The sequence below is a fragment of the Podarcis pityusensis genome (genome assembly GCF_964106645.2).
Source record: "Podarcis pityusensis genome assembly, chromosome: 13".
In the NCBI taxonomy this organism is placed as follows: domain Eukaryota; kingdom Metazoa; phylum Chordata; class Lepidosauria; order Squamata; family Lacertidae; genus Podarcis; species Podarcis pityusensis.
Window position 1 is genome coordinate 28321124 of NC_138038.1, and position 26091 is coordinate 28347214.

The 26091-nt window shown below is 41.7% G+C and overlaps 5 protein-coding genes across 5 annotated transcripts in view; 2 read left to right on the forward strand and 3 right to left on the reverse strand.

The window, feature by feature from the left end:
* Nucleotides 1-26091, reverse strand: part of LOC308461817 (olfactory receptor 5AP2-like) — a gene marked incomplete at its 3' end in the record, with an annotated part of 253933 nt that overhangs the window by 120018 nt on the left and 107824 nt on the right. The window lies entirely within an intron of this gene.
* LOC308461821 (olfactory receptor 14A16-like) lies at nucleotides 5532-6479 on the reverse strand (the record flags this gene model as incomplete). Its single annotated transcript, XM_080978986.1, has 1 exon — nucleotides 5532-6479. The coding sequence occupies one exon, from the start codon at nucleotides 6477-6479 to the stop codon at nucleotides 5532-5534; it is 948 nt and encodes a 315-aa protein (XP_080835112.1).
* LOC308461822 (olfactory receptor 11A1-like) lies at nucleotides 13821-14783 on the forward strand (the record flags this gene model as incomplete). The annotated part of the gene is made up of 1 exon (XM_080978987.1): nucleotides 13821-14783. The coding sequence occupies one exon, from the start codon at nucleotides 13821-13823 to the stop codon at nucleotides 14781-14783; it is 963 nt and encodes a 320-aa protein (XP_080835113.1).
* Nucleotides 17986-19406, forward strand: LOC308461506 (olfactory receptor 10C1-like). Its single transcript, XM_080978501.1, has one exon. The coding sequence runs from the start codon at nucleotides 18001-18003 to the stop codon at nucleotides 18952-18954; it is 954 nt and encodes a 317-aa protein (XP_080834627.1). The 5' UTR covers nucleotides 17986-18000; the 3' UTR covers nucleotides 18955-19406.
* The window catches only part of LOC308461823 (uncharacterized protein), a 43313-nt gene continuing 42266 nt past the window's right edge, over nucleotides 25045-26091 (reverse strand). Inside the window, exon 29 of the mRNA XM_080978988.1 lies at nucleotides 25045-25216. The gene's annotated coding sequence lies outside the window, so the exon portion shown is untranslated. The remainder of the gene's footprint in view (nucleotides 25217-26091) is intronic.

A 26091-nucleotide genomic window follows, 5' to 3' on the forward strand; every position in this document is an offset into this window, starting at 1 on the left:
GCAACTCTTGTCCTAAAATACCTAACAAAAACGCTTCTTTTTTCCAGTTCTTTATATATCATTTCCCAATTTTTTTTAATGATGAGTAATCAATAAAAGAATTGGCTGGACCTCTAGATCCAAAGGATGGGGCTAAACACAATGCAGGGTGCACTGCCAAAGTGAGTGTGTCCGTTACAAGAGTGACACGGATGGGTGGGTGGGTGGAAGGGATGCGGAATCATGCAGGCCTGAATCCCACAAGCAAGACACATGCATCACTGGCTGAATGTGATTGTCCTCAGACTGATGTGAGTTAGTGGAGATGGCCCCATGTGGAGTAACCACTCAACAGATCAAATTTTGCTGTAGAATTGGTGGACAGTACTAGAGAAGGGAATATCTGCTTTAGCCTGGAAAGGCAAGAACGAGACTACTTTTATTAACTCTGTGAGGGCACATTCACTCAAGTTCTATGCTTGATCACCTCCTGCATCTCACCACAGAAAACAGCCATTTGGCAGGGCTTCTTTTACGAGGCCAACACCAACACACATCACTATATATATACACACTATTTACAGATGTTACAAGTAGTCTTTGCTCTCTGAGCCCAGAGAGGGTTCTTTGCTGCAAAGTCCTTGCTGTGTTAAAAGTCCACAGCCAAGTCCTTGGGTTCAGTTGCTTGCACAGTCCTGCAACTTCCCTGAGTTCTCTGAGTTCTGAAGTTTGGCAATTTCTCAACTTCTTCCTCAGACAATCTCTTCAAAAAGTCTTCTTTCAGACCCACCGTTCCAACATATTGCAGGAATTGTTGAAGGCTGTCTCCTACCACAAGTCACACCTGAGCCCTTTTATGCACAAAGTTACTTCCCAAATCTGTTCATTAATACAGATAACAGTATCACAAGATGCCTGTAGGTGCATTGTGGGGAATGAATGATCTCTGCTAGTTCATAGAGAATTAACCAGTCAGTTTTTGGGTTTTGGGAAACCCATTCCTTCACTATTAACTGCATTCCTTAACAAACATATTGGCAGTATCTGTCTTACTTTGGGTGCAATACCAGCACCATTTGCTGATCTGCCTCAGATAGCAAGCTGTTTTGGACTGAGCCTGATTAGAAAAAAATATATATTTGCAATAGTTTCTAATTAGCAGGTGCATATTTTAAAAAAGATAAAAATAATTTGCTTGGAGAAATAAGGATTTCAGATCACAACCAGTTTCACACACCCTCTTTGAACGACATGGAGAAAGATGGTCAGACAGCTTTTCTCACACAGTTGGTTAGAATGTGGTGCTGATAATGCCAAGGTTTCAGGTTTGATCCCTGTATGGAACAGCTGAATATTCCTGCATGGCAGGGGGTTGGACTAGATGATCCTCTGGGTCCCTTCCAACTCTACAATTCTATGATTCTATGAGCTACATATAGGATGTACACAGGCCACAATATTTGCCATTTCACTGTGTGGTTTGTTTTGTTTTGTTTTGCTTTCAAACTGTTTCTGAGTTACCCTGAACTCTCTCCACATTGATCTGTGTACTGAGTTCCAAGCCACTTTGTTTAAAATGTGTTCTCCATTCAGTATAATGGGAAATCTAAAAATACATATAGCCTTTTCCCTGGATGAATTTTACAAACACAGCAGCCTGTTCATGGTGGATTAAGGCCACCAGATTGCCAACACTTTGGTCCAAAAGCTTTTTGTGCAGAAACTAAAAGGGATTCACTTTGCTTCATTTCACCTAGAATGCTAACAGCTGGGTTCTGAAGACCTATGGACTGCTAAAGCAGAGCACTTCAAGATCTGATTGCAAGAGCAAAGTCCCTAGTAATAAATAAACATGTAACAATAACAAGCAGGTGGCAGCAGATAGCAACAATCAGAGAACCAACAGCAACCCAAAAGCCACAGCTAAGTCATCAACACAGAAAGATACATCTTAAACCTTAATTTTCAAAGCAAAGTGCTATTCCTTATTAATTAATTTCATGAGGGACACACATCCCTCAAGGAGCTAAGCAAGATTATTGTGGATACAAACATTCCTCAAAGGGATTCATTAGAAGAACATGAAATAGTTTCTAATTAGGAAGTGTGTTTTGTAACAGTTTGCATCTTTGTCATAAGAAACAAGGACTAAAAATAATGTCCAGTTTCAGACACATTTTTAAAACTTAAGTGGGCAAAACCCAGAAATGTTTGGTTTGATTTAAAAAGTATTTATTCTATAATAGTTTTAATAAAATATTAAGTAAATGTCAAGTCGTGCCCCCCTACAATCCAGGAAAGGGGATCTGGATGGTGGGCCAGACATGCTATCTCCCTCTCCAAGTTTTACAGGTGGACAGAGCTTCCCATCTGTCAAACATCTTCTTATCTGTCAATCTCAATGGCATCCGGTGACCCTTTTTTGCCTGCAAGGGTCTTGCAGACTCCCTTTTCAACATGGTATCTTGCACAACAACTTGAAATGGGCTTTTGATTATCTGGCAGCATTACCTTTCATAATGCTTTGCAGGCACCCTTGAAAACCCCCTTGTGGCTGAGCAAGATTTCTACCCCTCAAGTCATATCTGAGGTTAGATATAGGTTAGGTGAGTGTGTCTTTGCCAAAATGGGATCAAATAAGGAGGCTTGCTGAGTAATAGTTGGCTAAGAATTTAGGGGAAAGACTAGCCATCAAATTCCAGAATGCCATTTTCAGTTCCTTATTCTTAATGATCAATAGGTTCATTACTGGTGGAAACATGCAATAGAACACAGAAATAATGAGAGCCATTGTTTATAAAGACCCAAATGTGGGCTAGTCAAATGAACCACTTATGAAATATAAGTATATTACAATAAGGTGCGGCAAGCAATTTTCAATGACATTTTGCTTTCTCTGGGCAGAATGGATTTATAAAATGACCTGTAAAATCTAAACAGAAGGAAAAATGATTAGAACAAGAACATTCCACAGACCCACCAATTCAGACAACACATAATAATAACTGTGGAATTCCATAGACTATTATTGACACAGAATTTTTTTCAGACTATTTCCCATGTATGCTGTGGAATAGAGCTCTGCAGTCCACATACTGATTGCGTTCACCTATGTGCAGAAGGAATTCTTTGAACTATCCTTAACATCTGGACATAAGAGCAACTATTAAAGAAGGAGGACAAACCTAGACAGCATCTTAAAAAGCAGAGACATCACCTTGCCGACAAAGGTCCGTATAGTTAAAGCTTTGGTGTTCCCAGTAGTGATGTATGGAAGTGAGAGCTGGACCATAAAGAAGGCTGATCACCGAAGAATTGATGCTTTTGAATTATGGTGCTGGAGGAGACTCTTGAGAGTCCCATGGACTGCAAAAAGACCAAACCTATCCATTCTGAAGGAAATCAGCTCTGAGTGCTCACTGAAAGGACAGATCCTGAAGCTGAGACTCCAGTACTTTGGCCACCTCATGAGAAGAGAAGACTCCCTGGAAAAGACCCTGATGTTGGGAAAGATGGAGGGCACAAGGAGAAGGGGATGACATAGGATGAGGTGGTTGAACAGTGTTCTCTTTTTTTTTTTTTAATAATATTTTTTATTGCTTATTTTCCAAAGTCAAAATCCATCATCAATTTACACAACAAAAGCAGTTTTACAAAGAAAAGAAAAAGTTAGAAAAAAGAAAATTCACATTTCCACATCTTTTTTTCATATTCAACTGGACTTCCCCAAATCTTCCATCCCTGCATTCTTTACAATGAAAGAATATTATACAGCAAATTAATACCTTATTTCGTATGTTTTTGTACTTTCATCTATTTATATATTTCAAATTAAAACTTCTCACCGTTATGACTTAGTTTCAATCATTTTCAATTCTCAATACTGAAGCATGTTTTCCTCAAAACTTAGCAAATTCTCAACTTTCATATAGCTTATAATGTTTTTGTAAATAGTCCTTAAATTTTTTCCAGTCCTCTTCTACTGCCTCTTCTCCCAGGTCTCGGATTCTGCCCGTCATTTCGGCTAATTCCATGTAGTCCATCAGTTGCGTGTGCCACTCTTCCAGTGTGGGTAGCTCCTGTGTCTTCCAATATTTAGCTATAAGAATTCTTGCTGCTGTAGTTGCATATAAAAAGAAAGTTCTATCTTTCTTTAACACTCTCTGGCCCACAATGCCCAGGAGGAAGGCTTCTGGTTTCTTATTAAAGGTATACCTAAATACCTTTTTCAACTCGTTATAAATCATTTCCCAAAAGGCCTTCACTCTCGGACATGTCCACCAGAGGTGAAAGAATGTTCCTTCAGCCTCCTTACATTTCCAACATTTATTGTCTGACAAATGGTATATCTTTGCAAGTTTGACTGGGGTCATGTACCACCTGTACATCATTTTCATAATGTTTTCTTTTAAGGCACTACATGCCGTAAATTTCATACCGGTGGTCCATAACCTTTCCCAGTCTTCAAACATAATGTTGTATCCAATGTCTTGTGCCCATTTAATCATGGCTGATTTAACCATCTCATCTTGAGTATTCCATTTAAGCAACAAGTTATACATTCTTGAAAGCACTTTCGTCTTAGGTTCAAGTAGTTCCAACTCTAATTCTGATTTTTCCACCTGGAAGCCGATTTTTTTATCTTTTTTAAAGATCTCTAAAATTTGGGCATAATGCAACCAGTCTCGCACCTTTCCTTTCAATTTTTCAAAACTCTGCAACCTCCAAGTGTCACCTTCTCTTTCTATTATTTCACAATATTTTGCCCAGCCACCCCCCATATTAAGTATTTTTGTGGCCTTAGCCTCCATCGGTGATAACCACCTCGGAGTCTTATTTTCAATTAAGTCCTTGTATTTAGTCCAGACAATGAACAAAGATTTCCTGACAATATGGTTTTTAAACATCTTGTGAGACTTCACCTTGTCGTACCACAAATATGCATGCCATCCAAAGTGTTCTCGAAGCTACCAGCATGAGTTTGACCAAACTGTGGGAGGCAGTGGAAGACAGGAGTGCCTGGCATGCTCTGGTCCATGGGGTCACGAAGAGTCAGACATGACTAAATGACTAAACAACAACAACAATTAAAGAAGGGCTAGTAAAGGCCATGGTCTGTAGATTAATTCATTATATTTGTTCCTTTTACATCTCCGATTGTTCTGTTGGTTTCTAGCGATCCAATGGGATTTGTCATTTTCTCCATTTATCACATGTTCCTCTCTCCACATTTGTTTGGGAGGTCGTCACATTTATTCTTCTTTCCATTGGCTGGAGTGATTTGGACTGAATCCCTATATAGTTCTTTCACCTCCACAAATTTAATCAAGTGAAATAATTTCTAAGAAAGAAGTCTGAAGATTTACTTGCAAGATTTCAGACATGTGACAAGTTCCAAAATCTTTTTATATGTAGAGGAGAAATGGTGTCCAGCTTTAAAATAATAATAATAATAATAATAACAACAACAACAACAACAACAACAACAACAATTTTAGAAACATTTCAATAAAATTGAGGGAACTTTGCAGATACTAAAACCTGTCCACTAGTCAATGACAACTGGGTAAGAACTGAGTGGAAAGATTGGCTGTCAACTTCCAGAATGCCATTTTTAGTTCCTTATTCCTAAAGCAATAGATTAATGGGTTCATAAGAGGTGGCAACACACAATAGAACAATGAAGCTACAAGATCCATGGTTGATAGGGACCTCGATGTTGGCTTTAGATAGGCAAAAGAACCACTTATAAAATATAAGGATATTACAACAAGGTGTGGCAAGCAAGTTGAGAAGGCTTTTTTCTTCCCCTCAGCAGAAGGAATTTTTAAAACCACCCTGAAAATCTGAACATAAGAAAAAACTATTAATGTAAGGTAAATAAAGGCCACAAAAGTTCCAACCCAGATAGCAAAAAGTGCAATGATATATGAGTCAGAGCAAGCAATTTTGAATAGCTGTGGAATTTCACAGAAGAATTGATTGATATCATTGGTACAGAACTCTATTGTGAATGTACTTCCAGTGTATATTGTGGAATAAAGAAGCCCGATGCCCCATACACTGATTGCCATTTGGATGCATGCTGTCCCATTCATCACAGTCTCGTATTGCAGTGGATTACAGATGGCAACATAGCGATCATACGCCATGATGCCAAGGAGGAAAATGTGAGATGCAGTGAAAAAGACAAGGAAGAAAACTTGACAGATGCATCCTTTGTAAGAAATGGTATTGGTCTTCATCAGGGAATTTGCCATGGATTTGGGAACTGTGACAGATATGGAACCAAGGTCTTGTAATGCCAGATTGGAGAGAAAGAAGTACATGGGTTTGTGAAGGTGATGACTGGAAATGGTGACTGTGACGATAAAAAGGTTTTCAATGGCGGCCATCAAATAAATGGCTAGGAAAGTAGTGAAATGAAATGTCTGCAACTTCTGATCATCAGAGAATGCATGCAGAACAAATTCAGTCACTCTTGATGATTGGTTATGCATTGTCTGCTTCTTCAGTGGCTGTGAAAAGAAGGCATATCCATTTTAGAAAAAGAGAAGATGGAAAATGTGCTGATGGAAACATGCCAAAATGCTCAAGTAGATGGAATTAGGATATTCGGTTCTTGCTGAGAATTTAGTGCCTTAGAGAAGAAGGAAGTCCCCTACGTGGTCAAGAAACTATCATTAGACCTGGGGATACCTATTTTGCAATTCTTGCCCAGAAATTAGCCAGGTGGGTTTGAGCATTGCAGAGTGAACCAGATCCTAAGTGGCTGTTCTTTCTGCGCTATTCCCAACAGAGGCAGTGCTTTCTTATACAAGTTGGTAGTTGATACATGCCTATGGAAAACTCTCCTCTAGCAGAATTCAGAATGAAATTATGTTTTCCCTTCCAAACAAATTATTTGTGGAATTTTAAGATATGCTGCACAAGTTTTGAAAAGGTTGCCAACATTTCTCACTACAGCACTACTCTGCGTTGACAGAGCTATGATTTGGTTGTCACATCTGACTGTAGAGCACTGTTCTGAAACAATTCATTCTCAGAATGAAAAGCAGAGTTGAACACGGCTGGAGTTGATGTATCGCTTTCCTTGCAGCTAGGTAACTTACTATTTTATTCAGTGTTCTTATGAGGTGCAGCTCTTTAGATGGTAAATGTATAATATATCACCCAAAAGTGATGCATTCAGCACCACTTGGTTTGAAGGCCCTTCTGTTCATTCTTCTGCATGGAAGCCTGAAGTTTTGTCTCAAAGTCCTGCACTGATGGCACCACTGCCACTTTTTAATTCCAGAAGCAACAACATCAGATCCCATCCCATCAGATCCCATCACAATCCAACTAAATCCTGTGAGCCTGATCAGTCTATTCCTTATGGTTCTGACATGCACAAACAAAGAAGAATTGCTGAAATGCTGCCACTGTACTGTTTTCTTCAAGGTTTTTTGAGAAATGAGTGTGCAGTGGTAGAAATATTTTCTTTATCAAAGCCCCAGTTTAGATGGTGGCTTTATGCACACCTAACCCCTGAAGATATTTCTTCAGAGTATCCAAAGTATAATGAACTTCTGATACAATCAATCAAATTGACAACTGAAAATACCACATGAACTTACCTAGCTCTGCATGGGTAGATTCTGGGTTACCTAATCTTATTTTATTTCTCTCTCTCCATCGCTGATCATGCAGTTCATTGGTGTAGCCACCCACCAAATGTGAGCTGCTATTTCCTCCATTTATCATGTTTTTCTCACTCTATCTGTTTCAAAGATGATCTGTCTAATTGCTCATTGCATTTACAGAAATGAAAGAGACATGGCAACGAAGTTTATATTTGGTTCATTCATTCCCATGGGTCTAATCAAGCATTGAAATAAATATTTAGAAGTGATTATGTGTGTTCTGTTGGTCATATATTAACTGGCAGATGTTGAAAGACAATGTGGCAAAGAACTTTATCAATATTTGCCTCTTATAGCTCTTCAGGAGCTTCACTCCCAAGAGGCAACTCAAGCTGAGAAGAGAAGATTCTGTAGGCGTGGGGGTCGTACTTGTATGTGTATTTTACTGTTTAATTTCCATATGATATATGGTTATAGAAGTCTGAAGCATGCAACTTCATTTCAGATACCACATGAATGGCTGTTGAGTGAATATTCACTTAGTCAGTGGTTTTCAACCAGTGTGCCATGGCATCTTGGGGTGCCTTGAATTATAGTCAGGGGTGCCACAGGCAACACTGTCCTCTGTCCCTCTTTCCTTTCCTCCCTCCTCTGATGTCCTCTCGCATCTCTGCCTCCAAAAGGCTTGCACAGCTGTTTGTTGCAGCAATCTTGACGGCAAGCTCTGTGGGCAAATTGTGCCTCTGGGGCTGGCCAGGGGGTGCTGGTTGCCAGGAGCTGATGTGGCCCCAGAATAAGCAAGCAAGAGGGTGAGGGAGCCCAGCCAGCCAGTCTGCCAGCCCTTGCTGTTGGGAATGGACAAACCCCTGTGGGACAGTGTGAGGAGGCACCTCTCTTTGGGGCAGGGGGCAGCTCAGAGACCAGGGGTGGCAGCAGTGTCTGCCCAGAGGACTCCCAAGGAGAGGGGAGAGGAGGCTGAGGGAACACTCCACAATGGAGGGTGTTCGAGAAAGGGTGAGAGGCTGCCAGCTCTACAGGCAAGGGGTGACATAACTGGGCTTCTGAGTCCCACAGGGGTGTTGCAGAAAGAATGTAGTTGGTCAAGGGAGCCATGGACTCAAAAAGGTTGAAAACCACTGATTGTGTCACTTGATTGTGGTAGCTTGAAGTTTTTGTAAAATGACTCAATTCAAAGGTTTATCCTTATTCAATTTAATAGTGTGCCTAAAAAGAGCCATAGGTACACTTTTAGAGGTGCAGCAGCTTTGCGGGACGGCCAGTGCCTCCCTTTCCACTGACGATGCAGGGCTGGGCACCAGGGTCTGATCCCTGCTGGAATGTGAGTCTCTGAAATCCTGCCTGCTGAATTGGCCAATGGCAGGCTAGCCCGGAGGGCTGGGGCTTGAGGGAACCATCAGGCTTCTTTCAGGTCTCCTCCCAGAGGATTTGAAACAGCCCATGCCAGCCCCCGATGCCCAGCACTTCTTTGTCAGATCAACCCACCCACCCACTCCAGTAATTTTTGCATTTACTCATTGGATTGACCTTGCTATTGCTGCGTTGGTTGCCCTATTTGTGGTGCCGGGTAGGAATTTGCCTATCAGGCAAATTGGCTATGACCTGGAGGTTTTGCCTACCCGGTAGCAATCATCACAACTTTGGTGGTTTAAGCATTAGCCTTTACAGGGACGTGGGTGGCGCTGTGGGTTAAACCACAGAGCCTAGGACTTGCTGATCAGAAGGTTGGCGGTTCGAATCCCTGCGACGGGGTGAGCTCCCGTTGCTTGGTCCCTGCTCCTGCCAACCTAGCAGTTTGAAAGCACGTCAAAGTGCAAGTAGATAAATAGGTACCACTCCGGCGGGAAGGTAAACGGTGTTTCCGTGCACTGCTCTGGTTTGCCAGAAGTGGCTTAGTCATGCTGGCCACATGACCCGGAAGCTGTACACCGGCTCCCTTGGCCAATAAAGCGAGATGAGCGCTGCAACCCCAGAGTCGGTCACGACTGGACCTAATGGTCAGGGGTTCCTTTACCTTTACTAACATTAGCCTTTGTGTGTGTGGGGGGGGGTATTTTGTACCCTCACCTTTCCTTCCAGAAGTAGGATATCCCATTAAAGGGATCTGTGATGGAGTTGCTTCTGTCCACTTGCCCAGTTGGGGGGCTTGGCCCTCAGCACTCCTAGAAGCTATGACCCCTGTGGGAATTCCTGCTGTTGGGTTGACCCTGATGTCATTTCTGGAAGGCAGCCTGGAAATAAATGCTTACCCAATGCCTATGCCAAACCACTTCATCTGTAGTCAATAAATTTGTGGCCTGATTTAATCCCTTTCAGCTGTGTGGTCTCCTTTATTGGTGGCTCACTTGAGCGGAGGAGAGGAGGAAGTGTGTGGCCTGGGCCTGCAATTTGATTTGTTCTGTTTTGTACTTGCTGCTGAAAGAAAGGGTTTCATATATTTATAAAATATATACAGTGGTGCCTTGCAAGACGAATGCCTTGCAAGATGAAAAACTCGCAAGACGAAAGAGTTTTTCGTTTTTTGAGTTGCTTCGCAAGACGAATTTCCCTATGGGCTTGCTTCACAAGATGAAAACGTCTTGCAAGTTTGTTTCCTTTTTCTTAAAACCGTTAATACCCAGGGTGCATTGCTTGAAGAGGTGCAGTTGCGACTTGACTTCGAGGAGCAACTCATAGCACGCGGTGTGGTAGCCTTTTTTGAGGTTTTTGAAGACTTTGGTGATTTTTGAAGCTTTTCCAAAACTTCTTTTGCAGCCATTTGGTAAGTTAAACTTTTAAAACTTTTTTGGGGGTTTTCTGATGCACCAGAGTCAACAGTGGTGCAGGACATTGTTTCCTTGGGGAGGACCATGGGCCTGGAGGTCACAGAGGAGGACGTCAGCGAGCTGGTGGAGGAGCACGACCACGAGCTGACCACCCAGGAGCTGGTCGAACTGCAGGCAGAGGCTGCGCAGGAGCAGGCCTCGCTGGAAGAGGAGGAAGCAACTGAGGAACGGCTGTCCTCCAAAGAACTGAGGGACATTTGCCAGAAGTGGAAAGATGTGCAGGCTTTTGCACAGCGGCACCACCCTGACAAGGACCTGACACGTGACCTTGCGAACACTTTTGATACGAGGGTCATGTCGTCTTTCAGGGAGGTGCTGAAAAGGCGGATGAAGGAGCAGACCATGGACAGGTTCTTCAGCAAGAAGCAAAGAGTGAAAGAGGAACCTTCTTTGAGTTGTCCCCCAGAGTCTTAGAAAATGTATGTACAGTACACTTTGGTGATTTTTAAATGCTTTTCTGTCATGTTTAGAAACTTAAATTATTGTTCCTTCAATTTTTGAAATGCTCTTTACAGTATGTGTGACTTTAAAGAGCACTTAATAAACTCTTTTTGTACCAAATTTGGCTTTGTTTGGACTTTTTTTGACCATAGGAACGCATTAATTGATTTTCAATGCATTCCTATGGGAAACCGTGCTTCGCAAGACGAAAAATTTGCAAGACGAAAAAACTCGCAGAACGAATTAATTTCGTCTTGCGAGGCACCACTGTACATTGGATAAGATTACAAATTTTGTGATAGTTAACAACACTATTAGGGCTTCCTTTGAAATCTCTTAGGTAGTTAGTCTGAAGAGGAAACACTTAAAATTTACTAAAGATTTTGAATTAGGCAGATTCTAATCTGTAATGTCTAATAAAATCTTTATTCAAAAGGCCTAATTAAGGGAGGGGAGGAAAGGATAGGATAGGAAGCCTTCCCATTTTGAATGTATTCATCTGAGGTAGAGGTTCTTCAAAGAGATGCACAAAACTGATTTGGAAACTAAACTCAAAGATTTCCCAAGAGTCTAATTAGGATATGAGTATTTGCTGCTTTCCCACTCTTCTTAAGCGATTGTAACTCAAATAAAGAACTTTGAACATTCAGGCGCAAGTGAACCTTTCTCATTGTAGCTGATCCATGAGCATGACTGAAGTAGCTTCATCTCAATATTTAAAGCAACTGGTTTTGAAGGCCAGAAGTTAACCTTCAAAGATTTCTAGCAAATTGGAATTCAGGTGAGCAATACTTTCCCATGCTCTTCAGCAATGGCAGAAGTGACAGCTACCATTTTCTGAAAATCTTTTTAATCTTTGCAATTTTATTTTGTATTTGTTGATATTTTAAATTTTATTTTGTATTCATCAATTACTTTCAGCTTGCCTCCCTGGTTTATTATTTGTTTTGACAGATCTAGAAAGCATGTCAGAAAGCTGTCAATTATTTTATTTTTTTAAGGAGAACAATGTGTCTTACAGCATAATCCTAATCATGCCAACTCAGAAGAAATTCTTTTGGATTCAATGGGGCCCACTCCCAGACAAATAGAATTACTGTCTTTGTTGTTGTTCATAGATCTCTTTGCAACTTGCAGGAGATAGAAAAGGGTGGAGACCCTGCATGTATCCATTGAGCAACTATATATTGATGCTTTGTTTGGAAAATATACTGCACATTCTTTAGTGCATATATATATATATACATATCCAGTAGCACCATAGAGACCAACTAAGTTTGTTCTTGGTATAAGCTAGTGGTTCTCAACCTGTGGGTCCCCAAATGTTGTTGGACTACAGCTCCCATCATCCCTGAGCTCTGGCCTTGCTAGCTAGGGGTGATGGGAGTTGTAGTCCAACAACATCTGGGGACCCACAGGTTAAGAAAGGCTGGTATAAGCTTTCTTCAGAACGACAACTTGTACCAAGAACAAACTTAGTTTGTTAGGTCTCTAAGGTGCTACTGGATATATATATATATATATATATATATATATATATATATATATATTGACTGCATCAGACCAACATGGCTACTTACTTGATTCTTTAGCATAACATTTGAAAATCTAAAAAAAAAAAAAATCCATTCCTTGGTTGGATGACAATGAAATTCAGAAGAGGGAAGGTTTTTTCTTCTCCTTTTTTTCTTTTTAGATACCAAACTAGAATATTTTATTAACCCCATATGTTCTAAATAAACAATTTATATAAAATTTAAACAGATCGTGTCCAGTGAGCACAAACTGCTGAAATTAAATGTGTTTAAAGCTACTTAAATCAATTATCTATTGTGATTCTTGCCCATTCTCCTCTGAAAACCTGATCCCAAGAATTGGTGCACCCTCTGAAGCAGCATGGAAACCAAAGGGTCAACAGGGAGATAAGGACATCAGTGAAAATCATGACCCATCCTTGAGAGGCTTTCACTAGATCAAGGAATTTTCCATGAATGGAAAGACTCCTGTTCATAGAATGGAACCAGTTTGATACAGCCTACACACAACTGAGGACGTGGGTGGCGCTGTGGGTTAAACCACAGAGCCTGGGACTTGTTGATCAGAAGTTCGGCAGTTCGAATCCCTGCGCCTGGGTGAGCTCCCGTTGCTTGGTCCCTGCTCCTGCTCACCTAGCAGTGGAGGAGGAACCAAAACGATGCCTTATGAGGAACGGCTAAGAGAGCTGGGCATGTTTAGCCTGGAGAAGAGGAGGTTAAGGGGTGATATGGTAGCCATGTTCAAATATATAAAAGGATGTCACATAGAGGAGGGAGAAAGGTTGTTTTCTGCTGCTCCAGAGAGGCGGACACGGAGCAATGGATCCAAACTACAAGAAAGAAGATTCCACCTAAACATTAGGAAGAACTTCCTGACAGTAAGAGCTGTTCGACAGTGGAATTTGCTGCCAAGGAGTGTGGTGGAGTCTCCTTCTTTGGAGGTCTTTAAGCAGAGGCTTGACAACCATATGTCAGGAGTGCTCTGATGGTGTTTCCTGCTTGGCAGGGGGTTGGACTCAATGGCCCTTGTGGTCTCTTCCAACTCTATGATTCTATGATTCTATGATTCAAAAGCACGTCAAAGTGCAAGTAGATAAATAGCTACCGCTCCAGCGGGAAGGTAAACAGCGTTTCCGTGCGCTGCTCTGGTTCGCCAGAAGCGGCTTAGTCATGCTGGCCACATGACCTGGAAGCTGTACGCCAGCTCCCTCGGCCAATAAAGCGAGATGAGCGCCACAACCCCAGAGTTGGTCACGACTGGACCTAATGGTCAGGGGTCCCTTTACCTTTTTACACACAGCTGAAGAGCTTAAAGCTTAGTTGGATGTTACTGAAACTGTGTTTAAAAACAACAACTAATAGTAATTGCATTAATTGTTATCTTCCCACTCCACTAGATGAAAACTATGCAAAGACTAGAATGGGTAAATCAAACCATCATCACAGAATTCATTCTACTTGGATTTGGAGAAGTCCAGGACCTCCAGATTCTTCTCTTTGTTGTGTTTCTAACAGTCTACATCATGACCATGGCTGGGAACCTGATCATACTTGCACTAGTTGTGACAGATCAGCACCTCCACACACCAATGTACTTTTTCCTGGGCAATTTGTCTTGCTTGGAGACCTGCTACAGCTCAACCATCCTCCCCAGAATGCTGGCCAGTTTCTTAACTGAGAACCAAAGTGTTTCTGTCTGGGGCTGCATTGTGCAATTTTGGGCTTTTGGGTTTTTAGCTGCAACAGAGTGCTATCTCCTGGCAGCAATGTCTTACGATCGCTATGTGGCCATATGTCGACCCCTGCATTACTCAGTCCTGATGAATTTCAAGCTTTGCCTCCAGCTGGTAGCTGGGTCTTGGTTTGGAGGTTTTGTGATAAATTCAATCTTGTTAATTTTTATGGCACAGTTAACCTTCTGTGGCCACAATGTCATTGAGCATTTCTTTTGTGATTTCATCCCCATGACGAAACTGACCTGCAGTGATGCACACCAAGTGGAGCTTTTATCAACTGTCCTGTCCTCACTCTGCACCTTGCCACCATTCGTTTTAACAATAACATCATATGTGTACATCATCACTACCGTTCTTGGAATCCCATCTACCGCAGGGAGGCAAAAGGCCTTCTCTACTTGCTCTTCTCACCTCATTGTGGTGACTATTTTCTATGGCACCCTCATCATTGTGTATCTTTTGCCAGACACAACTGAATTAAGAGAGCTGAATAAAGGTTTCTCTGTCTTTTACACCATCTTGACACCTCTGGTCAATCCTTATATATACAGCCTGAGGAACAAAGAGGTGAAGATGGCTCTGGGGAGAGCTATCAGAAAGTGGGCAAATTACTTCACATTGTAGGCTTCTTCAAGCTTTGCTGCTGTGAGGAAGCAACATAGATACAACAGTACTGCAAGCCCACACCTTTACCTCACCTCCATGGCATTTTTTTGGTAGCTCCCATGTTTAGTTGCTACTTCTGAAGTGGGGACATTACTGTACACATGGAAGCTCCTTGTGTAAGGCACATGGTTTGTTGTAATGTGGATTTGCATTCACAGATGTGGGAGACACAAATATCTAAGTGTCTCCTGTTAAAATGGCTTCAGAGGGCACTGTGTAATGTGGTTAAGATGCAAATGTTCAATAGCATTAAGATGTAATGTTGTGAGACATGCATGGAACTTTTTAATGAAGTACAGTCGTACCTCGGGTTACATACGCTTCAGGTTACAGATGCTTCAGGTTACAGACTCCGCTAACCCAGAAATATTACCTTGGGTTAAGAACTTTGCTTCAGGATGAGAACAGAAATCGCGCAGCAGCAGCAGCGCAGCAGCAGCGGGAGGCCCCATTAGCTAAAGTGGTGCTTCAGGTTAAGAACAGTTTCAGGTTAAGAACGGACCTCCGGAACGAATTAAGTTCTTAACCCGAGGTACCATTGTAGTGATTCAGGATGACTCAAAATTCACATCCAGCAGATGGCAGCAGATTTTACCAGCAATCTTGTTCCTATGGTTTGACAGCACATAACAAAATGAGCAAGGAGTCAAAATCCCCACCCTGTACTTTTGTGGTCTTGTGTTTTCATCAGGTTGTCTCTATTAAGTGGATTCTATTTTGAAACTTGCTGTGGTTGGATGATTTATTGGCTATTACTTAGGGTTGCTTTTTTTGGCAAAATCACAAAAGAATGCAGTTTTTAAGCTATTCTCAAGGGAAATTGGCAAAAATGGTGTATGGCGACCCTACTATTACTGCAGTCTTTTGCCTAAAGCTACTAGGAAACTGAGCTATAATTAATCAGTGTCCAACCAGAAACTGTGTGAGTACAACAAAGAACTTGCATTTTTGAATTGTAATGTAAAAACTCAGCTTTGGGCTCCATAGAACCATTCACCATAATTTTTTTAGAATTGGATGCAGAGGGCATTGTCAGGGTGCTGTTGGCAGCTGCAGCCGATTCCCAGGAAAGCAGTGTTCTGTTTATTAATACAAGTTACAGAGGCAAATTGAAGATGCTCCATGATGCCTAATGTTGCCCCGAGTGAAACTCCACCCCTTCCACGTTATTCCCTTATTCATCGCTATTCATCTGACTCCTCTTCCTGCCTCCAACGGTGGCTGGTACGTGACAGTTGCCTCTGAGCTCTCTGTTCTCTATTCTCATTCAAGTGCTGCTCAGGCTCTGCCAGTTGAATGCTCTCCACTTCCTCCTCCTCCTCTCCTATTATTTCCCAACTTTTGCCCTCATCTCCCTCTGAGGTATGCCCTGTGCCAAACCACTCCTGGAGGTCTATGCTATCTGCCTCTTCCTCCTCTCTAGGCAATGCCTGGGACAATGGTCTCCACCATTTTTCCTCAATCCTCATCTACCCAGTCCCTGACAGGAGTGAAAATTCCCAAAGGATCCAGGCTCATACTAGGCTGCAGCAGCATAACAACTGGTGATGTATTTTTGAAGAAAGCGACACCGTACTTCAAAGTAGTGGAACTTTTTATTCTACCCACAATTCCCTGGGAACAACACGACTTCCACCCAGAAGTCTCTGACATTATGTGTGATGAAGCATCATTTCCAGAGCATTGTCCACATATAATAATCTTAATAATAAGCACTAATCAATCTTTTTGTTTGTTTTTCCCCAAAAAAGTGACCAAAAGTGATTTACATAATGAAACAAAAGTTAAAGCAAAGTATTGTTGCAGTCTACCACCATCTCCAAATGGTGCAAGATTCCAAGGGTTCCAGGTGCTTACCAAGGGTTCGTGTTTCCTTTGGAAGTAAGGCACAGAAGAGACTGGGGTATCTTTATGAAATATGGTTTATTTAAATAAGCCACCATTTCTTCAGCTGCTGGCTGCTCCTCCAGCATGTTCACACATACAGTACCTCCAATTCCTCCTGCTGCACCCCTTCTTCCACAGCAGGCTCCCAGAGAGTGGCAAAATCAATGAGTTGCAGCTTCTCAGCCCCAGTTAGCTCACCCTTCTGAGGCACTTTCCTCTTTGCATCTACACTCTGGACCTCTTCAGCTTGCTGCCTTGCTTCTGACCCAGATCACCACAAAACTCTACTTCAAACTCTGGCTTTATCTTTTGAGGGAGGGAGGGGGAGGGAGGGGGCCCACCCATTTCCCATCTCACACCAAGGCCCTTAATCCTTTGTCCTCTATTTTATTTTTTCAAAAATACTTTATTTGACAAACAACATTAACTTACACGACAATCCACCATACACCACAATATACAACACTGCACAACAATACAGTATATACCTCACCAGTCAGAAATTTTATCTATATCTGTTTTACAGAACAGAGTGCAGATTACCAGAGAAATGATCTGTAGAACAAAAGTTAGGAAATTCACAAAAGTAAGTGCAACATAAAATCTTCAACCCACTCTTGAAAATTTCACCGACATTTTTCTCTCTTCGACAATTTCTGAGTGTGATTTATTTTCTTGTGGAGAATGGGTAGGAGGAAAACAATCTGTTTTACCCTTTAAGGAATATGTACCCCCAGTACAATTCATTAAAAAACTAGTGCTGTGTGAAAAATGTCTTCTTGTAACTAGGAGCAGCAGTACTGCCTCAAGAGTTCAATTAGGACAAAAATATTTATTTTCCTCTTAAATAGTAGATTCGGAACACAGATCAGGAACAATGGGAATGGTGACTGCCAGATCTGAGAAGATAATCAAGTCCTTTTGCAATAACCACAGAGATTTAACGGCTATATAAGTACAAGTCCCAAGCTTTAGATTTTCTGACTAAGGAATACAGGTAATTTCTATTGCTATTATTTCAGGTGAGCATCATAATTCACCATACTGTGACAGTGCTGAAATATCTAAATAGATCATATTCAACATGCCTCTTTAATGAACTGAAAACTCTGGCCTGACCTTCTTCCTCCCCCACCCTACATTAATTTATAGAACTGGAATGAGAAACTGGGCCTCCATAGAGAAAACTATATGATCTATCCTAGAACCATATGTTCTATTCACCAGAATTGCAATATAAACATCATTGCATGTCTTTTATTTTATTTGCCTCTAGAAAAAAAACACCATGGTAGAATCAGACTGGGTGAATCGAACTATGACAACTGAATTCATCCTCCTTGGATTTGGGGATCTCCAGCACCTGCAATTTCTTCTTTTCCTTCTCTTTCTAATCATCTACGCTTTGACTATGACTGGGAATATCCTTATCATTGTCCTAATTGTGACCGATCAGCGCCTTCATACTCCCATGTACTTCTTTCTGGGGAATTTGTCTTCTTTGGAGGCCTGCTATACCTCAACAATCCTGCCCAGAATGTTGAATAGTTTATTGACTGGGAAAAGGATAGTCCCTGTCCATGGCTGCCTTATGCAGTTGTGGCTTGCAGCATCCTTAGCAGCATCCGAATGCTACCTTCTTTCGGCGATGTCTTACGATCGCTATGCTGCAATATGTAAACCCCTGCATTACACAAGAATAATGAACAACAAGGTTTGCCTTCAACTGGTAGCTGTATCTTGGCTGTGTGGTTTCATAGAAAACACTATATTGATCGTTTTTGTATCTGAGCTAACATTCTGTGGCCGCAGTGAAATAGAACATTTCTTTTGTGATTTCCTCCCTATCATTCAACTGTCCTGCACTGACACCTACAAGGTTCAACTTGCATTGACCATCATGGCATCCTTCTGCACACTTCCATCATTTATCTTAACCATTACATCATATGTTTACATCATTAATGCCGTTTTGAGAATTCCCTCAGCAACTGGTAGGCAGAAGGCTTTTTCCACCTGCTCTTCTCATTTGGTTGTCGTGTCCATTTTCTATGGAACAATCATTATTGTCTACGTGCTACCAAAAACAAAAATACTAAAGGAGCTGAATAAGTTTTTTTCTGTATTTTACACTGTCCTGACACCTCTGGTCAATCCCCTTATATACAGTCTGAGGAACAAAGAAGTGAAGGAAGCTTGGAAGAGGATTGTCAGCAAATGTAAAAGTAATGCAGTGATGTGAGGGTGCTGAACTCTTATGGGTGAAGCCCCTTTGTGGGATTTGCACATCATTTGACTTTCAAGGACTAGTAAGCATTGCAAACAAGTACTGAGTATATCTTTATTTCAGGAGTACATGGAATGAAGCAGGGCCTTTTTGTTATTTCCATGCAACAATGGCAATGCCAACTCTCCTTTATTGACATACAGTGCTACCTTGGGTTACAGACGCTTCAGGTTTCAGGTTACAGACTCCGCTAACCCAGAAATATTACCTCGGGTTAAGAACTTTGCTTCAGGATGAGAACAGAAATTGTGCGGCGGTGGCGCGGCAGCAGCAGGAGGCCCCATTAGCTAAAGTGGTACCTCAGGTTAAGAACAGTTTCAGGTTAAGAACGGACCTCCAGATTTAATTAAGTTCTTAACCCAAGGTACTTCTGTATTTCCTGGATTCTACATTCTAACTGTACCCAAGCTCATTAATTGTGGCAATTTACACTATTGAATTTGCTGGATCGTGGCTGCTTTAAGAGATATTATAGTACCCTCAATGTATCCTGTGGATTTGGTCTCAGGACACTGACAGACAAAATATATTTGTTGTGTTTATTATTCTGTGATATCTTCTGCCTGCAGATGAACCAAATTTATTAATTCACATTTTCATGACTGAGCCATGTTGAGGAATGAAATGAACCACCCAGTTTTGTCTAAAGTTTAGAATAGCTGTGTTTTCTTCATTAGAGAAAAAAATAACTTTGGATAATGAAAAGTTAGTTTTATTTAAATGGGTAATGTGTTATGGTTTGCTGTATAAAGAAGAGGTATGGTTTTGGAAATGGTATGGTGTCCTCCCCACCCTCAAGTCAGATTACCAGTTCAGTGGTGAGCACTGGAAGAGGAACGGGGCGGGGAGCGGGGGGAGCACACCGCCCCCTGCACCAATGGTGGAGGGGGGTACCATCACGCCACACGCCCGCCTGCTCTCCGCCCCTGGTGCCAGCTTCACCACTGGTTGTGAGGTTTTACTCCTACTTTGTGTAGGCTTATAAATGTCACCATTAGAATCACTCTAAGCAAGAAAGCATGCATGCAAACGAGGAAAATATGGATGTGTGTAGCCATGCAAATGACAATCACAAACCACTGGGCAGTTCTAAACTCACCTTTTAAAGGCTCTGCAAGGAACAAGGTGGCAGCTCCTCTCCTCTCCTCTCCAGCATATACTCATGCTATTTGAAAGGTTATGGGTAGAAATCTGAAGAGCCACCACATATTTTCTTTGAAGTAATAGGAGGGATTGAGAACCTCTGGCTCTCCAGATGTTGGTGATGTACAACTGGCATAACTCCTAAGCACTTGCCATGGTAGCTGGAGCTGATGGGAGCTGGAGTCAAACAACATCTGTAGATCCACAGGCTATCTATTCCTGCACTATGTTCAAAGACATGTTAAGCTTCCTTTCTCCCACTGAGCTTTCTGCAAGGGCAATATCAAGCAGAATAGCCTCTTTTCTCTCTCGGATGTAATTCTCCCTATCATGGTATGTATTGCTGTGAAAAGTTCTCTGAACTCTGTGCTTGTGGAAGCCAATGTGATAGAGCTGTCTAGTCCCCTTAATGTTCCCAGCAGGACCTTTCTGTGTACCTGCTTAGCCAGTGTCTCCAGGCTCTATGTATGTGTGTGCATGCACACCTCTCTGTCTCTCTCTGTCTCTCTGTGTGTGGTTACCTCTGCAAAGGCTGCAAAACTGTACAGCCCTGCAGAGCAATACACATGCATGAGCCCTAACTGTTTCCCTGTGAAAAATTTCACCGTATGTCACTGCTGCTAGAGAAAAATTCTACTTATAAAATAGGCACATAAAACAGTTTCTTCAAGTATATCAGATAAAATTGCAGAACTGCCTGCAGGTACGGCAAACATGTTGCCAGAGGAGATAACATCTTCTGTTGTAACATAGCTAATAAAGTCCAGGAACAATCAGGCTGCCTTTCTGTCTGGCATAAAACCATTCCCAGCATTCTTGGAAGCATAAACAACTTTTCAAAAGGAGAGAGGATACCCAATAAAAGTGAAGTTGTAGGGGAAGCACAAAAAAACAATCTCTTTCCTGTCAAGGAAAAAAAAAAGAGAGAGGCTAGTTTCATCCTGTCCTGGATCCAAGAAGCATGAAAGTGAAAGTGATTGTGAAGTCATTCTTGATTTGATTCTCCTGCTCTAACATAAGTGAATGTAGCTTTGCCTATTTTTGACATTTCTGTACATAGGATGAGTGCACAGAGTGGCCCATTTCCAGGTCAGAATTCACTCTGGAGGATTTTCTGATTTCTGTGAATTTCACCAGACACCACCCCCTTTAAAAATTTTGTGCTGACATACTGAGTAACAATGGCAATGTTGGAAAACTTGCCCCCTCGGGAGAGGCTGGCCCCTCTCCAGGCTCCCGTGGCTTGTTTGCCGGTGATCTACTCTGGCTGGCATCCCAGGAAGATCTTTATAGGCGACATCTCCCAGCGTGGAAGATGCACACCCCCTTCGCCCCTTGCATACCAGCAAGAGAAAGAAGATAGTCAGAAAGTCTTCTACATTTCTACGGTTTATTTCTGACTTTACAACTGTACAAAACCATGTCCGTTCAGTTCAGTCTCTCCAAGCAACTGACTGAGACTTCCTTCACAAAAGCAACAGGAAGGTCTCATATTACACAAAGAACAAGACTCTGTGAATCCTGTGAGCTGCCTGGAACATTCTTTCCCACAGCTAGCCACATCATGTGATGTAAACATTGAGCTGCTAGTTTGCAGCTGCATTGTACTCATATCCCAACACTTCTTAACTCTATGAAACCATCCCTAGCTATTTTATATCAAGCCACTGAAACCCGCAGCCTTGATAGTAGTATATTTTGTATTCAGATGTACGTAACACATAATAGCAAGTCACCCCCAAAGGCAAAACAAGGAGAACAGCCCTAGCAACTGCTGATCGAGTACCAGAAAATACAAGAGATGCTGTCACTGATGCTCAATAAGCAGCCAGTTAAGAATGCACCTGACAAACCTTCACTGCCAGGGCTGCTACCAGGGTAGCACAAACACCTGAGATGAGGAAATACATAATTTATTAAATTAATAATGTAAGCATATCACATTTAGAAAGAAACAAAGTAACCAAATGGTAATAAGGTATCACATTGCATACAAGTATAAGACCTGTCATTCAAGAAATGAAATATATGTTTCATTTACATAACATAAAAACAATAATACAGTGGTACCTCGGGTTACAGACACTTCAAGTTACAGACGCTTCAGGTTACAGACTCCGCTAACCCAGAAATAGTACCTCGGGTTGAGAACTTTGCTTCAGGATGAGAACAGAAATCGCACAGCGGTGGCGCGGCGGCAGCGGGAGGCCCCATTAGCTAAAGTGGTACCTCAGGTTAAGAACAGTTTCAGGTTAATAACGGACCTCCAGAACGAATTAAGTTCTCTACCCGAGGTAACACTGTATTTAGATGGATAGAAAGAGTCATAATTAAAAGCACATTAAGTGCACAGTTTCTGTCATCTAGTATCAAAGACATGCCCTCTCAACTAAATCTATTGTGTAATATCCAATGAATTCAGTTTTTTTTTTTTTAAATAGAGCATTGCCCCCCAACACACCAGAACACATTCACCTGGTTGGCTAGAAAGCATGAGAAAGGGTTTGAAAGACAAGGTGCAAATGCAGACAATTTCAACGAGAAAGAAAAGAGGAAGGCATCTAAAGAAATTTGTGTGGCTGCATGAGGAGCATACAGTTTAACTGAGATTTAATAAGGTCATGTATAAGAAATGGAAAAAAGAGGAAATCACAAAGGAAGGGTATATACAAATAGCCAACGTCTGCAGCGAAGTCGAGTGGGCCAAAGTTCTAAATGAGCTCAGGCTTGCAACAGAGTTTAAAATAAAAGTTTATTTGGCTATGTTCAAAGTAAAAGGAAGAACAAACAAATGGAAGATCCTCTGCAAGGTGAAGGCAGAGAAATGCTATTGGGTGATAGAGAGAAGGTGAAACTGCTCAACAACCTCTGTCTTCACCCAAAAGAAAAGTGCCCAACTTGGTGATATCAGAATAAATTATGCAAGGAGGGAGCTGTAGCCCACGATATAAACCCCAGTTGTGCAACATCTTGGGGAAGACCCCAAGAAGCCAGACCGTGCTGTAGCTGGTAGCACATATGTGTTTGCATTGCTCTGCTCACCATTGCTGTATTGTGTCATCTGTTTAAATGAGCAGCGAGCAGCTGTCAGGTGCAACAATGAGCACATGGTATCCTATGCTACTTTTTGTGTGCTGTGTGACCTTTTGTGCACCCCTCAATATAGCCTGAAACCTTCATATGAGGTGAAGGATGCTATCGCTTTGCCCGTGCTAAAGTAAGATTTAACTACCACTCCATCCTCCTTATCTATATAGAGGTGCAGGCATCTTGTCATTCACACAGGCGGCAAGATGTCTACATATTGGTTTGTGCTCTTTCTCTCTCTCTCTCTCTCTCTCTCTCTCTCTCTCTCTCTCTCTGTGTGTGTGTGTGTGTGAAGGCTTGCGCTCTCTCTCTCTCTCTCTCTCTCTCTGTGTGTGTGTGTGTGAAGGCTTGCCTGCCAAAGTAAATTGGCAGGACACATAACATTGGTAAGTTAGTCCAATCAATAATGCAGTAAGTGATTTCTTCATCAGCCTATAACTTTTATACCAACTCCCTCCCCCTTCCATTAATGTTTCATCCAAAGTTGAATTGAAATGATGGCAATGGATCACTAGTTAGAGTCCAAGTTCAAAGAAGAGTTCTGTGTTTTTGGCATCCAAGGCTGCCGAAGAGTAAATATTTGATATTTAACAACATACTCTGGAAACTTGTACTGGGATGAGATAACAAAACAGGATTGTGATAGGGATCTCCCCTCTAACCTATGCACATCAGAAAAAAATCCCCATTATTCAGGCCATTATTCTGATTGTGCAATGTAGAAAACCAGGAATGGATGTAGGGGTGCAAATGCAAGCCCGTCACTCAACGACCCTGATTTTCCATAGTGTGTGGTCAATAATAATAATGTGTGTTTTTATTTCTACTTACCCCAAATTAGAATACAAAGCAAAACCATCTTTTCTTATCAGCTGAAAGAAGAATTCACTTGGAGTACGTAGTGGGACTTTACCATGCATTGTGGACACTGTAGCTCTATATTTTTGCTTTGTGAGGAAATATAACAGTAAAGGAGTCACCATATCCATATAGGAGGCAGGATCTGGAAGGGGTGTAAAGGTCAGAAGAAAGCAATGCAGCCTGCTGAGTTACACAAAGCCAGGGATGAGGAATCTGTTGTTCTCCAGATGCTGATGGACAGGGCCTTAACTAGGGAGTGGGGAGGTGAGCCCTCTACAGGGGCACATGCAATGGGGTGGGGGTGGGGCTAAACCGGCTAAAAATATGTCCATAAATATAAATATTGATTATTGCCTCATAAGAAATAGAGGGTGAATTGAATGGGTGGAGGAGGGTGGGTTGGAGGAGAGGTGAAAAGAAGAGCTAATTTGTCCGTGGCTAGGGGGCGCAATCTGGATGGTTCTGCCAAGGGCGCAAGATCACCTAGCTACAGCTCTGCTGATGGACTACAACTCCCTTCATCCTCGGACATTTGCTATGCTAGCTAGGGATGATGGGAGTTGGAATCCAAAAATATAGAGAGAGCAACAATTCCCAATTCCTGCACAATGCTCAGATCTAAAGGGAGGGAACACAGCAGCTTCTTCCTGCTTCCAACAGTTGCAGATTTATCTGGCTCAGAGTTTCTGACTCATTCTGACCCTTTTGCCCTGCTCTGCACACACCATGATTAAAGCCCAGATGTGGGAGAGCAGGCACTCCAGGGATGAATAGTCAAGTAGAGAGAGCAAGTCCATGGGAAACAGAAGCTTCTGCTTGTCTGCTTGGTACCAATAGTTACAGAGTGCTCCCAAACTTCCAACACACCTCCTTCTTTCACATGCACACACACACACACAAGCCCATATGTTATATTTTTAATTAACTGAATCACTGTACTGCAACAGGGGAAGATTTTATTTAAACATTTTATTAACTCCCAACAGCAAAACTATAGTGAGAGATGAAGATTATGCAAGAATCAAATCCTTGTTTCCTGTGAATCAGAAAGGTGATGCATCACAAATGAAGAAGAAACCAAGGATGCTTGAGCTTATTTGGGCTTTATTTCCAGTGTTCTTCCTTTCTTGAGAGAGAAGAAAATAACAGCAAATAATTATTTGCAGCAAGCAAATAAGAACAAGCAGAACATTTTAGAGAAAATGAGATACCTCTCATTTCACATCTAGTGGTCAGTTCACACAGTCCCATTATTTTGAAACAACAATAATTTTAATTTAAAGGCACCCAGCATACATACACTTGGTGTACTTTCTTGTAAGTTGGCAGACTAAATTCACTCTGGACAGACAACTACACTGGCAAATTCTATCCATTTATGTCAAAAGAAGTGATAGCTGGGTTTTGTTTGTTTTTGTTTGTTTGTTTGTTTTTTTACTAATAATGAAGGGGAGAATTTGACATGCCCTTCTGGGGAAAAACCCTGCTTCTATTATTCTGAAATTTTCCAGGATTCGTGCCTTAAGAATGAAAGGTACTCCAAGGGCAGGGAGAGGATATAAAGCATAAAAAAGAGCAGTAAATTAGGAATAAGTATAGTTGGACAGGCAAACTGAACTAAGCAACCTACAAAGCAATTCAGTAGCAAGTAGTATGTTTTAAAAGCCCAAAATTGAATTTTTTTCAGCCCTACTGACAATCAGGTAGAAAATTTGAGAGGGAGATAAGACCAGAATGTACACTTGAAAATGTAAAGTGTGAACTATGTTTCTGTTTGTTTCTGTGTATTATACTTGGATTACCTCTGAGTGTATGTTTGTTGGCAAATGTGGGTTTGCCTCTGCATAATCAGAGGCCCTTTAAGTATTTGGTTTGGAGAAGCCTCCCTACGGCTGTAGATATTAAAAAGAAAGGGGGGTGGGAAAGGCATTGGTTCCTATTGTGTGTACAGTCGTACATTGGTTCTTGAACGGAATCTGCTCCGGAAGTCTGTTTGACTTC

Bases quoted from the DNA above. Each gene is read 5' to 3' on its own strand.
- LOC308461506 (XM_080978501.1), top strand. From the start codon at position 18,001: ATGGTAGAATCAGACTGGGTGAATCGAACTATGACAACTGAATTCATC.